At 36.2% G+C, this 14,329-nt stretch overlaps 1 protein-coding gene across 2 annotated transcripts in view; it reads left to right on the top strand.

The window, feature by feature from the left end:
• The window catches only part of GABRA2 (gamma-aminobutyric acid type A receptor subunit alpha2), a 64,854-nt gene extending 50,967 nt beyond the window's left edge, over positions 1 to 13,887 (top strand). For both annotated transcript variants that reach the window (XM_055723147.1, XM_005433596.4), the window contains exons 9-10: positions 2,452 to 2,654; positions 6,702 to 13,887. In XM_055723147.1, coding sequence (XP_055579122.1) covers positions 2,452 to 2,654; positions 6,702 to 7,010 — 512 coding nt within the window. In that variant the 3' untranslated portion in view covers positions 7,011 to 13,887. The remainder of the gene's footprint in view (positions 1 to 2,451; positions 2,655 to 6,701) is intronic.
• The last annotated feature ends 442 nt before the right edge of the window (positions 13,888 to 14,329 follow it).

The raw sequence follows: 14,329 nt of genomic DNA, 5'->3' as shown, positions 1-14,329 counted from the left end.
CTGGTCAGTGTATGGGTTTTGTGGGGTTTTATCTATGTGAAATAAATGTGTTTTGTTTTACAAGTTGACCATATTCTTCCACATCAATAATTTTTCAGTTCTCTCAGGTTTAGCATGACAAGGAGGTGGCTTATTTCCATTCAGTCCTTTCTCATAAAGAAGACTTAATAATACTGATTTTTCAAATTAACTATAATGTGCAAAATCATCTGTCTTTTAACTGAAGAACAATATCAAGTATAAAAATGCTAGAGATTCCAAAACTGGCAGGTATCACAGATTAAATTAACCTGTCCAATTTTTTCCCACTCAGTACAGGTTAAATGACTCTGGTAGCTTGATCATCACTGAATGTACAGAGCGAAGGAATAAATGACAGTGCACTGGCAGTTGTCTGACAACGTGCTGTTTGGTTAGCGTTTGGGTCACAGAGTGGTGTGGCTTGCTGAACTTTTTAGAGGAATTGTCGACTGGTGGCAAGGCACAAGATGTATATTCATGATGTTTTAATTAAGACTAGAAAAGTTCAGCTGTTAATCTTAAATTAGATTTCTGAAGAGGCCAATGGGTCTTCCAGAATATTAGTTTATTCTAAAAGGTAGGACTTTAACAGAACAGTACCTTAGCAACTGTGCTTATTTACATGTGGATGAGGTCACCTTATCTTTGAGAAATAATCACTTTACTGATACTTCTGTATAATTAAAATGATTTATCTGCAGCTCAGGACCAGTGTTAAAATTTGCATGTGATAATTTTAAATGTAAGACAGACTGCCTTTTCCCTGAGGTGCTGAAAAGAATTAAGCCATATGTTGTGTAAGTGTTAGGAGAGAACAAGTTCTTTACCAAATATATTGTCTATGCATTTTCATACAATATAGTATGATAGCTGCTTTCTTTTTGTTGTATAGGCAGGTAGATCCTAACAGCGTCATGGCTGATTCCAGATGAAACCCAATTATTTAATTTATGGAGACTGAAAAAGAGCAATTAGAGAATTATGTTTGCTAAGGTGTCTGGATACTGTGTGACTCAGCACGATGCTTCTGTGCCTTATTTTCCTTGCTGTCCAGACCTTTAGGAGTGCATCAAGATAGAGCAGCACTGAGGCTGAGTCCACTCAGCTTTGTGTTGTCATTCTTTGTAGCACCTTCAGAGGTGGAGGTTCTTTATGGGGAGGTGTGGTGTGGTGTGTGGAGATTGAAAAGCCTGAAGAGGTCTGAGTTGGTGTAATGCTGCTTCTCTTCCCTCTCACAGTGGTTAAAAATGCTTCGCTTGTAGCAGAAGGAAAATTTGAGCTAGGTCAATCCTGCAGAACCCGTGACAGATTGCTGACAGTGGAGGATCTGGTTTAGGGAGAGTGACTTTACTTTCTCTTGGGAATCTTCTTACAACAGTTTTAGGAGTGTGTAGTTGTTGAAGCTGTGATGTGCTGTTACTAATATTTCAGCCATGGTATCTCTTTTGTCTGTCATAATGGAGTGTAGGTTTGCTGATCTGTGCTAAGTATATCACTTTGTGTTGCTGTTCATTCTGGAGATGTATTTAATGGCGTGCCACAAACGGAATAGTTTAGTTTGTCTAAGTGTGATTCAGCCTGAGGTGGGGAGAACTGATTTACTTAAGGAATGGAGACTGCATTTGTGGCTGTGGGTTTTGACTTGCTAAAACAGATTCAGAAAGATGTTCTCTGTCCTCCCATGTATCTTTTTTTCTGTTTTGTTTGGTTTTGTTTTGTTTTGTTTTAGTATAATCCCTGGCTTCCTAATGGGTCCTCATTATGTGCAAAGTACTGTAAAGGCCTTTTAATAACTGCCACAGTGAAAGAACAACAATCTTCCTGGGTCTTGTTTGCTGACACATTATACACAGATATAATAATCTGATATTTCAAATCAATATGCTGTTGTAGAAAAAATCCGTGTTACCTGAACAGAAACCTGTTTATGTCCTCATCTGTGTCGCTGGTTGGTTAGTGAGAAAGCTACTGGCAATGCCTCCCCCAACATTATCTCTAATAATGTATGTGTACGGTCAATGTATGTGGACCGGTCAGTAAAGATGGGTGCCAGACCTACAGCCACCAAATGCTAACGTATTCATTACTACTCTAATGCTGCAAGATATTATGATTCCATTAAGGAATTGTTAATCTTATCCCTTACCTGTCCTGATAGCCAAAAACAAAAACAAACAAAAAAGGAATTATCTCTCTCCTGTAAGTAAAAACTTCAGCTGGCTAAAAAAGGGAAGTTTAGATGACAAAATTGAACTAAAGCACTGCAAAGGGAACGCCCAATGGAGCCTTCAACATGGTTCTGGCACTTTTTCACCAACTTAGACAAGCAAATTTTCCATTGTGTTTCATGAATATTCTTGGTTTGTATTTTTGTTGACATTCAAAATCCAAGTAACATTGTTGATGTTCTGTTTTTTTGTCCCCTTGCAGGAGTAACAACTGTGCTGACAATGACAACGCTGAGCATCAGTGCTCGAAATTCGCTTCCCAAAGTAGCATATGCAACAGCTATGGATTGGTTTATTGCTGTTTGTTATGCGTTTGTATTCTCTGCATTAATTGAATTTGCAACAGTAAATTATTTCACAAAACGAGGATGGGCCTGGGATGGAAAAAGTGTAGTGAATGATAAGGTAAGTCCTAAGGAAATAGCCCTGTTTCTAGTCAATTGCACTAAACCAGCTGTAATATATTGTTTTGACAAAATTGGCTATATTAAAAAAAAAAAAAGATTATTTATATCAAAAGAATGTAGATGTATTTTCTGTCCTGAACAAAAATATATCTGCCCTGATGTAGCTAATCTCATTTTGTCTCAATAATCCAGATTTAGGTATCAAGCATGTTGCTCTTTTTTATGTTGGGGACTGTCTTGACTTGTTTCTTGACTCCCCAGATGTAATTGTTTATCTGTTTATCTGTTTATTCAGAAAATTTAATCCAGATTATATTGGTCAATCACTCTATTATTTATTTAATCCCATTGAGTCGGAAATAAGCAAAAGATTACAGAAAGAGATAATGTATTATAATTTTCCTGGTAACTAAGGAACAGAAAAACAACTGAATGCCCATATATGTAAAAACTATTAATAACAAAATCTAGAAGTTCTGAGCATTTTCAGTATTCTGAAACTTATCCCTAATGATATGTAGACATTCATTTTTAAACTAATTTACATAGCAGTTGTACAAAATTCTGAGTACTTCTTCACCTGTGATGTATTGATGCTTGGGGGGTGCAGAAGCACAGTCATGCCTTAATTTTCTGGTATTGATAGTAGTGTAGGTGTGATATCATGAAGAAATTTTAACCTGATGGAATTTCTTATTTTGTGAACAAAATGAACTGGTGATACACCTAAATTTGTGTCAAGCTTCACAGTTTATAATTTTAGTAACTCAGAACAAATGTTAAAGCTGACTTGTTGTTTTGACTGACTTACTATCCGATATAATTTTGTCCTATCTGAGTCCCTGATTCTACCCATGGGAAAGGATTTATTCTTACAAGAATATTCTGGTTTCTGTGGTTCTCCTTAAAATAGGATAGAATATTATTTGCTTTCTAGATGGTAATAGTAGACGTGAAACAGTTTAATTAGCTGATGGTTTCTCAGCACTTTGAATGCATAAAGCAGCAAAATGTTCAGTTAATGGTAAAGGACAATCAGAGGAAATGAGTACATTGTTTATAATTCCCTGTGGGTTCTGGAAGGGCATGAACTATCCATAGCTTCAGGATCTGCTCCCTCATGCTAGAAGTAGATATCAAATCACTACAAGTTTGTCAGCATGTCACGAGTGAGGCTTTTCAGACTGGCACATTGCCCTAGCATTGTAACAATGTAGGGAGCCCTTAAATAAACTCTCCAATCATCCTTTGGCTGTTCCTTTAAATGAATATAACAGTGTTGTCTTGTGATCTTAGGAGTGGCAGCTGTTGAACAGCTAGGTAGTATTCCTTCCATAGGAATGACAAAATTAGCCATTCCATTTTAAGATTTATATATCATTCACATTTCCAGTTCTGTATTTCTTTCAAACTGGCTTAACAAAAAGCTAAACTTTTAACATATTCATAGTTTCTCATACAAAAATATGGTTTGTCTTTATTATGCAGGTCTCATTAATGGTATTACAGGTACCTTTTAAAAACACACTAGGAATGCCTGAAAGGAAGGAATTATAGAATAATTAAAGTTTTCCTTTAGTAATTTGATTTGGTAATTTGCTCTTACTCTTGTTGAATGCATCTGTGCACGTAAAGCCAGATTTACTCTTTACCAAATAAAGTGAAATATGTTTCCTCAGTGACAGTCATCTGTGTTCATGTCATATGGAAATTCCCATCTGGATGTTATCAACATGGAATTTGTCTCACAGGAAAGCAGGTGCAGGGACAAGCTACTATTTGATCAGCCCTTTTTCACGCTCCAGTCAACAAGGAGCAATGCTGAATTCCCACCTGATCCCAGATTTTCTTTTTATGTGATACCATCTCTTGAGACAAGGTATTTAGGGCACTACATCTAACCATGAAGATCTGATCAAGATTTGTAGATGTCCTTAATAAATATCAAGTTGGAGCTAATTTAAAATCAAAATTGGAAATTGGGTAGATGCTTCCCAGTGGAAGTAAAAAATTGGAATGCACTTGTATGAGAAGTATCACAAGTCTTCCCTCATTTGTGCCACTTCCATCAGATTAAAAATCAAACCAAACCAGTACAACAGCTGATGATTTCTTATATGAGTCAAAGTTAACTATTTCTTTATCTGTTTAATTCTGTATTTCGCGGAAGAGATGGACTGAATCTATATTTATTTGCCTGCTTCTCAATTACAAATGGAGAGCCATGCTTTCTGAGAAACTGAAATCCTTCCATTCTCTCCTGTAGGTTATTAGAAGTTCCTTAGTTTGGGCTTACTGCAAAACAGTCAATCATTTTATAGCATTACAGTTTTACTGCAGAGCTGGTCTGTGTACCTCTGTATGTCTAAAACCTCAAGTCTATCCTCATTACCTACACACTCCTGTATATATCTATAGACATAGCCTCTCCATTGGACTGCCATTGGCTGAACTTTAGCCATTTGAGAGCATACACAATCCCATAAAAACACAGAATTGCTGAGGTTGGAAGGGACCTGTGGAGACTGTTGAATTTAACTTCCCTACTCCAAGCAGAGTCAGCTAGGGACAGTCGCTCAGAGTCATGTCCAGATGGTTTTTTAATATCTCCAAGGATGGAGACTCCACAGCCTCACTGGGCAACCTGTTCCAGTGCTCAGTCATGCTCACAGTAAAGCAGGCTTTTTTGTTTGTTTAAGTGGAATATTCTGCATTTCAATTTGTACCCATTGCCTCCTGTCCTTCCACTGGATATCACTGGGAAGAATCTGGTCTGGTCTTCTTTACTCTCTCCCACCAGGTATTTTTAAACATTGATAAGATTCTCCGCTGAGCCTTCTCTTCTTCAGGCTGAACAGTCCTAGCTCTCTCAGCCTTTCATATTTTAGGTGCTTCAGGCATTACATCATCTTTGTTGTTCTTCACTGGATTTGCTTCATTATTTCCATATCCCTCTTGAACTGGGGAACCCAGAACTGGATCCAGCACCCCGGATACATCTCATCAGGGCTGAGTCAAGGGGAACGATCACCTCCCTCCGCCTGCTGGCAATGCTCTTTGTAATGCAGCCCAGGAGGCTGTTGGCCTTCATTGTTCTGAAGGCACATTGCTGGCTTGGGCTTGGCTTGGTGGCCAGCAGGACCTTCTGGGCTTTTTTCTGCAAAGCTGCTTTCCAACCCATTAGCCCCAACCTGTACTGGTGCATGGGGTTGGTCCTCTCCAGGTGCAAGACCTTAATTTCCCTTTGCTGAATTCATTAAATTCTTGTCATTCTATTCCACTTACCTTCTGTTACTTTTTAGATTCTAACCCCCATTTCATCAATGTAACGCATTTAAAAAAAAATAATTCTGAAAAACAGAAACAGTTTTTGGGCTACTTCTTGCAGCTCACTTCTGCAACTACCAGGCTGGAATAGTTCTTTATCTTAATCACAATCTCTTTCTGACCTCTGTGTGTGTGTGTATGTATATGTACATGTAAATACACACCTTCGGAATCTCTTAAAAACTTAGACCATTATTGAAATCCTTGTATTTATTGGTGGTATGTTATGAGGTGTTCAAATAATAGTGATGCTAGATTTATGTGGGAAAGATGGCCTCATTTGCATTTTATTACAATGCCAGGTAATCTTTTTTTCCCAGTCCACCCATTCACTCCTCCTAGTTCTCTTAACAGAGAACATTTTAGAGATCTTGCAATTCTATTGTAAGGAGCCAGATACAAAGCAGCTAGAGAAAGACCAGCTCCTCTCCATTTATCCTTACAATTGCAGTAACAAACCCTTCCTCATATAACTTTGGTAGGGCATTTGATGATGCAAGAGTCCATGTTTTTAGACCATTCTTATGTTACCTGTACCATCTTTTTGGATAGACGGGGAGTGTCTTTCTTTATATTTCAATTTATCGGTATGGTATTTCTGGTATTTATTTTAACAGACTCACACATACTCATTTGTTTAACATTTGAAAAGATGTTTTATTAAGTCTATTCTGGCAAATACACATTAAATATTTAACTTCATGCTGTCTTTCAATAGAAAAAAGAAAAAGCATCTGTCATTAAGAAAAACAATGCCTATGCAGTGGCTGTTGCCAACTATGCTCCAAACATTACCAAGGACTCAGTGCTACCAACCATCTCCAAGAGTGCTACAACTGCAGAACCCAACAAGGCAAAACCAGAAGCGAAGCCACAGGAAGCAAAGAAGACATTCAACAGTGTTAGCAAAATTGACAGAATGTCTAGAATAGTGTTTCCAGTCTTATTTGGTACTTTTAATTTAGTGTATTGGGCTACATATTTAAACAGGGAGCCTGTCTTACTTGGCTTTGCGCCATCAACCTAAAAGCTGAATTGCACTGAGGACTTAAAACATCATTCTAATCAGATAGGTTGTTCGCTATGTACAGTCCGACTAATAACTGCTAATCTGTGAACCATTATGTACAGAGTGTATATAGATGTCTTATCTGTGTATCTCCAAAGGAGGGACACAGTGTTAATTCATGGGTCTGTAAACAGATAGCACCCATGGCAAATATAGCCAGCTCTTTAAAAGTGATACCCAGGAGAGTTCTGTTAAACCAGGATTCAAATACACAGAATTATATTCTCTCCGTACAATGAAATGAAGATATGATCCTACATAATTATTTAGGAACAGTATTTTTTTAATTTAAAGTTAAAATATTTTTCTATAAAGTAACTAATTCTACTTTAATGAAAGAAACTGTCATTTAAAAAAGTGATTTTTTTAAAAAAGGTGTAATTGTTTCATACAATAGCAGTACCCATGTACATAACAGAGTATGGTGGTCATACAGTTCTACTGTTCACAAATGTTCTGGACAGTAGGTAGTCTGAAGAAGTAGTAAAGACCACTATATGGCAAAAGCCACAACTTTCTTACTTCTGTCCTGTTTGAAGTTGTTAATAAACTCTTCTAATTGATTTCAGGGAAAAGCAAGTGTTAATCAAATTTCCAATATCAACTGACTTCTGCTAGTGAAACTCATTCTTTTCACCATTTTGTTTATCTGATGTTGCTAAGCCAGGTCGTCTGGTTCAGCAAAGTTGGGTTTTTTTGCTTTTTGCCTTTTTTCTTAATTGGATTATTGTCAGATGCATAAAAACATTCAGAAATTTTTCAGGGTTAAGTATATCAGTAGTATAATACACTCTTTTTCCTTGCTTAATGATATTCTAAAACCTGTGGTTAAAATTCTTACCTGTATTTGTCCCAGAAAGCATTGTTTTCAAGGGAAACAAGAACCATGATTTAAGTTCAGGAGATTGTCCATATGATAAAATTTACTGCTGCTTTTGTAAATTGCAACTTTACATTTCGCTGACATAACTTTACAACAACTTTGTATACTATAAATGGTTTTGCTAAGATTTGAATGTTATTTTTTTAATAAAAGGTCATGCATCATCAGTAGGTATCAACTGTATTTCCTATACACAAATATAACAAAATTGGAGCTGCCATTTGCAATTTTATATGAACATTTAATACTGATCAGTAAAATTGTTTCTCATCTGAGCCTTTGCAAAGATTCTTTATGCCCCTAAAGGCCTGGTAAATCATGACATAAGTAATAATTGTGTACTGTATTTAGATTTTAGTATACTTGGCCAATCAAAAATGTTTTGATTCACACATACATTAGCAGTTATTAGTTGACCTTTAAAAAAAGATACACCTTTATGATGATGTCTTCTAGTAGAGACATATGTAGTCGTATAGTGTCATTTATTGCAGTTTTGTACAGTACTTGAGTATAGTGCATAAAATAGATATGTTCAGAGTTTAACAAAGTTGTACAAATATTTCTAAAATCAAATAAAAGAGTATCTTAAGACATGGAAATGTGCTAAAACAACAATGAGAAACACTGCTTTCATTTGCTCTTTTATTTTCTTGCTTTTTCTTTGCTTTTAATGTGGTTCTGTTTTGTACTTTGTGTGACAGTATAGATGCCAAGGTCACAAATGCATATTATGAATAGAATTAATAGTTAAGACAGAGATGACATCAGAAAAATAAAGACATTTCATAAGTTATAAATGAAAGGGAGAAGCATGGACAAGGTGTGTATCCCTTGAAGTCCCTCTAACTAAACCGTCAGATTAAACCTTTCTCATCAACAGTAGTTAAAAAATGAGCACTTTACTCAGAATATTAAAATAAAACTATCCTTATTTTCATATATATTTATATATAAATGTAGATCTTCCATGTAACATGGAGATGTGTGCAATAGTGTGTTTATGAGCATAAGGCTGGAAGGCAAGCAATAAAAAAAAGGTTTTTTTCATGGTATAATTATACATTTTAAAAATGTTTCATTTGTAAATTATAGATTATCCCTTTAACATCGCATTGTCCAGGTATGAATAAATATATAAATATGTACATATGTACAAATAATTGTAAATATTAGAAATGTAGAAAAAATCCCTTCACTTTTAACTCTGTTTTTGGCAAAGGGCTCTGACTGTATAGTTTAATGGAGGCCCATGCTAAACTGCACTTGAACTTGAGTAGCTCAATTATGTTTTCTGTAGCTGAGGTCTCCTTCCTGTGACTTAGTGGGAGTTCTTACCTTCTGTTCACATCAGCAAGATCTAGGGACTCTCTGAACCTCACTGAACTGGGGTGTGAGAAACAGGTTTGTGTTTCACCCTTGGCCATATCCCAGGTACTCCAAACCCTTCGTAATGTTTGAAGGATGTTGTGTATTGCTCCATGCACAACACTGTATAGTCAGAATGCTCCCCCCTGCAAACATGATTTTGCTCAGAGGCATGCTGGATTACTGATAAGGAAGGATTTTGCATCCTTATCCAAGAATGAGACCCCTCAAAGGTTTTTAACAGTAAAGTCTTCTCCAACAAGTCTTCTTCTCTGGAAGATAACATCTGTGTAATGCAGAGCTGCACACGAAAAGCATATATATCTTCAGTTGGCACAAGAAGCCTGTTACTGTCTTACGTTAGTCTACTCTGCTGCTACTGCTTGTATTGGGTACAATTATTTTTTCATTCACTGACCATTTTCTCCATGCTTTTGTTATACTTAGAGTCAGTCAGACAGAAAAAAAAAAAAAAAGGTGTTTATCACATGCTAAAGATACATTTCTTGCATGCTGATATAGAAAAATAGGCATACTCTATAAAATGACTCAGTGAAAAATAATATATTCTAAATATCTACATGCAGTTGTTGTGGGCATCAGCAAGGCTTTTGAGTGCGTACACTCCAGAAAAGTTTTGCTTTTCCATTTAGTTCAGTTGGTTTGTGTTAAGGCAAACTCCTCCTGTAGGAGGAAGGAGTCTGCTTTACTGTTTCACTACCGAAACATTTATAGCGAGTAAACTGACCACACATAAGTTGCAAATTTGTAAGACTAATAACTGGATAAGTGAATTTGAATGTAAAGATTCAAGTAAATGCAAGCATCATGCAAGGAATATTGGAACACAAGAGTTAGACCTTCTTTCCACTTAGCAGTATAGAATCTGTGTCTGGGATTTTAAATCTGGTGTCACAGATTTATGTGCCAAATACCTAAAACTTTCATTTAATTTGAGTAAAGCTTGCTGGTCTTAAATACTTCAAGCAGTGAGAGAGGGCATGAGTGAGCAAACGCAAGTCACTTCACTATCACATACTTGCACATGGGGTCTGTGAGTGAAATTTTTGGTTGATATGTTAATCTAATTTATTCTTCCTATTATTCTTGGGTCAGGGTGTCATATGTTATGTGACTTAAGAAAGAATACAATAAATACAATGATATAACACTGTGGTAAACTTGGATTGGAATTACCATAATTCTGAATGAGGTTTATGAAATAGGTTTCCAAGGTAGTATGGGGGCACATACTTCTGAATGCATGTGGTTGTTAATTTAACAGTAATTTATAAATCAGCATGAAGAATATAGAGATCAGCAGGGTTTATCAGCCAGGGTTGTCTGCTGGAGACTTCTTAACAGATTGGTTTTAAAAGAGTGGCTTCCAAACTTCTCAATTATGTTGTAGCCAATGAAATTCCCTTCAGCTTCCACATCTGGGTTAATCCAAATTGTAACTGCTGCATTGTTGAGCATCCTTAAAGAAATTATTATGGTAGATGTGAGATACGAGCTTTTGCTTGGGAGAATACTCATACCACTGAATATTATGGTAAATTCAGGAGCGAGCTTGCCTTTATGGTCACAGAAGAGAGCATGAAAGAGCTTCAATAGACACCAAACAGGAGCCCAGGAGCCTTGCTGAATCACCTTCCCTTCCCAGTGATTATAGATAACATACGGGGTGGTGAGACTTTTCAGGAGTGGGGTGACCATAAACTGTCTGCATGAAAGCAACTAGAAGCAGCTGGGAGGACATAGGCATGTGTAGGGGAGGAAAGGGGAAGGAGAAGTAAATGGGCTTGTTACTGTGTCAGTGGATTTGGAGATGATGGAGGAAGAAGCCATTGAGGGAGGTAATGTATATTTTTGTTTCAGCTTCGGGTCTGAGCCTTCATACTTGAGTTGTGGGAAAGTACCTTTTAAAGCGTATGACATTTAAATACTTCTCGTATAATTCTGCTAACTTGAGGGACATGAGTTGTGCCTTTGAAACTGAGAGGCTTCTGCTGCCTGCTCTGTGAAAACCATGCAATGTTGTGAGCTTCCCACCATATGGGACATCTAGGGTGGTGGGAGGAAAGAAGCTTCAGGAATTAAGTGGAACTTCATTAGCTGTAGTTTTGTTTTCTTAAGAGGTGTGACTTTCACTTAAGCACAGATAGTCAGCATCCATCCTCCATACCTCTCATTCCTATTCTGAAAGCTTAGTGGTGCACAGGTTTTTACCTTGGCCTTTCACAAAATAGATGAAGTCCGTTCCTGAATGTTTCCATTCCTAAAAAATTTGCATGAAAGATGATTTCAGTATGGATATAAAACCACCATCAGTCTATGCCCAATTATGTGTAGACACACAATGCTAAAATTTAGAAAGCAATGCAATGGATTTTAAAGTAGAGGAAGAAAACATTTTAAAATGAGCCCAGAAAGTTAAATTGCTTCATTTAAAAAACACAGAGCATGATAAATGTACAAATGTCTAAACAAATCTAAATAGAATCTCTAAATGTGGTATAATTTGATGTCATTTATAAAGCTTTTGTCTTAAAGACTTTGACGTTTTAAAGTAATTATGTGAATTTATATGAGAGTCAGCTCACACTTCAGCCTCCAGTAAAGGGAGTGGTTCTTTAGAAAGCAATTTTAGGATTCCTTCCACCTCTTCCCAGTGACGGTGTAACTTCTGCTAAAATGCTGTCACTTTGCAATATAACTTTAAGTTGTATCCCTTTAAAATTACCTGCTCTTATTTTCAGTCGAGGAGACCTCCTGCACCTCATTTCTGTAGATAACCCAAAGCCCCTAACAACCAGAACTTTTAATTCTATTCTGAACCCAACTATTCATTCCAGCCATCTGAGAATCAGTGAGGAACATCATCACACCTTTAGTAGTAGAAGCTAAAGGCTCAAAGTTGGTTTCGATGAATGGCAGATGTTAATCACATAAAAAAAAATTTGCCTTCCTCTACTTTAAACCATTTAATTTTCTAGAATCAGATCTCTCTAGGTGAATCCTTGAACTCGTGTTTTGGAGACTGTGATTACATCTTACTGGGAAAGGCTAAACGCTGCGGGCTTGACATCTCTGACTGAGAGCAGGGCAAAATTTGCACTGAATTTAAAATAAAGCTGGTTAGCATCCTCCAGATCTTCATCTATGTCACTGAAGTCAGTAAGGATCATTTACAGAGAGGGAGCACACATGAGAGTACACCTGGGCTCTCCTTTGAACAGAGGTGCTTAGTTCTTTAACCCATGAAAATAAGCCCTTAAAAGAAGGGCCATCCATACTGAAATACAGGACTTGATGTCTGTTTCATTCCTGCTATATATTAATGCCTTTTAAGAATATTGTGCAAGTGCTATGAGTTAGGAGTAGATGATAACAGTCACAAAAAGGAAGTTGGAGGGTGTTTTAAAATATGCAAGATGATGTATACTCTTCCTCTAGTGTTGGTGTCTACATAAATATATATGAATATATTTTTATCGATGGATGATTTAAAAGTTATATTTTGCTCTCAGATTTTAATTCCTTACATAATATTGTGAATACTTTACTTGATCAGGTGGCCTGGAGCATGTCTTTATGCATTCAAGGTTTTTAATGATTGCACTGAGTGCTTTCATTCATCTGATACTCAAAGAGGTGAGCTTCAACAGGTTAAAGTGTTGTATTTGTTTTCCAGTACTTCATCCATCTACCTATACTGTTGAGGATGGATGGAGATAGAGAATGGAACAAGAAATTGCTTTGATCAACTGCTTTTGATATTCTTTATTAGATGTTCATTTTGGCTGAATTTATCAGTTTATAGGCTACTGTAGCTTAGCATTAGCATGGAATGCAATGTAGTACTTTACATCTATTAGAATACATGTGTACAATATGCACCGTATCTATAAACTGTTAAAAAATCAGTTCCTAAACAGCACCCCTTCACCCTCTCTCCTCTAGTCACTTTATTAAGAAACATGTGAAGGCACTTTAATTTCAATGGAAGTGATTACACTAAATCTTGTTATACTTGAAAATAGTAAAAATAACGTGGAGTCTTATTCAGACATTGTTTGCAATTTCTCAGCTGGGCTGGAGTCAGAGAGCATTTATGCATTGTATGAAAAATCTACTTTAGTGAGTCACTTAGGCATGAAAATGTAAAGGAATTTGAAAATAGATGCTTTCAGTGTATCAACAAGAAATATTGAAAGAGGAACAATGGAACCGATAATTTTAAAGAAAATTAAACACCAATCAAATATGCACAGTAAGAAACTGCATGATAAATGTAAGTATACTTAACCTTGAACATCAACATCATATAAAATCTGGGTGACAGTTCACTTATTTAGTAGGTTTCATAGTTACAAATAACTAAAGAGGATGATAATATTCTGTAATTTGTGACCTTGTTTTAACTGGAAAAAGTTGTTACTTTTCTAAAATGTAAAAGAAATAACTGAATTTATGTTTGAATGTGTCACTGCTTGCTGTTGAAGAATATTTATTAACCACATGCAAAATATTGCTTAACATTATCTTTTTGTACTTCTTATTAAAGTTAATTTAAATATAGCACATTTGGTATTTTTGTTTTTAATGGTTTGACAGCACAAATGTTTAATTCCCCTCATGGCTTTTTTTCTCAGGATTTGTGTGTGGGGTTTTTGTTTGGTTGATTTTGTTTGCTTGTCTTAAGCAACCCATTACATCCTCTGTGAAGGTGCTTTTTTATTAAAGATAGAATTTCCAAAAGGAAGCAAACAATATATTGGGAAAAAAATATTCCTTAGCTTGGTGGGAGTTTAACAGGGTTTTTTTATGTATATAATGAGAATGTCCCCATGTATTCATATTATGCATAGCAATATTTCATGTTTTCAGGAGATTATGAAACATATTGCTGCAGGGTATATACTAATCACCAGGTGGAATATAAGAAAGCTGCTACAAGACAGCTTGGTTCATCAACGGGAGTAGACGGGGCAACAAAAGTTACGTGGAAACAACCCTAAAT

The sequence above is a fragment of the Falco cherrug genome, chromosome 1 (assembly GCF_023634085.1).
Source record: "Falco cherrug isolate bFalChe1 chromosome 1, bFalChe1.pri, whole genome shotgun sequence".
In the NCBI taxonomy this organism is placed as follows: Eukaryota; Metazoa; Chordata; class Aves; order Falconiformes; family Falconidae; genus Falco; species Falco cherrug.
The sequence above is the reverse complement of the archived record's forward strand: the minus strand, read 5'-3'. Positions and strand labels throughout refer to the sequence as shown.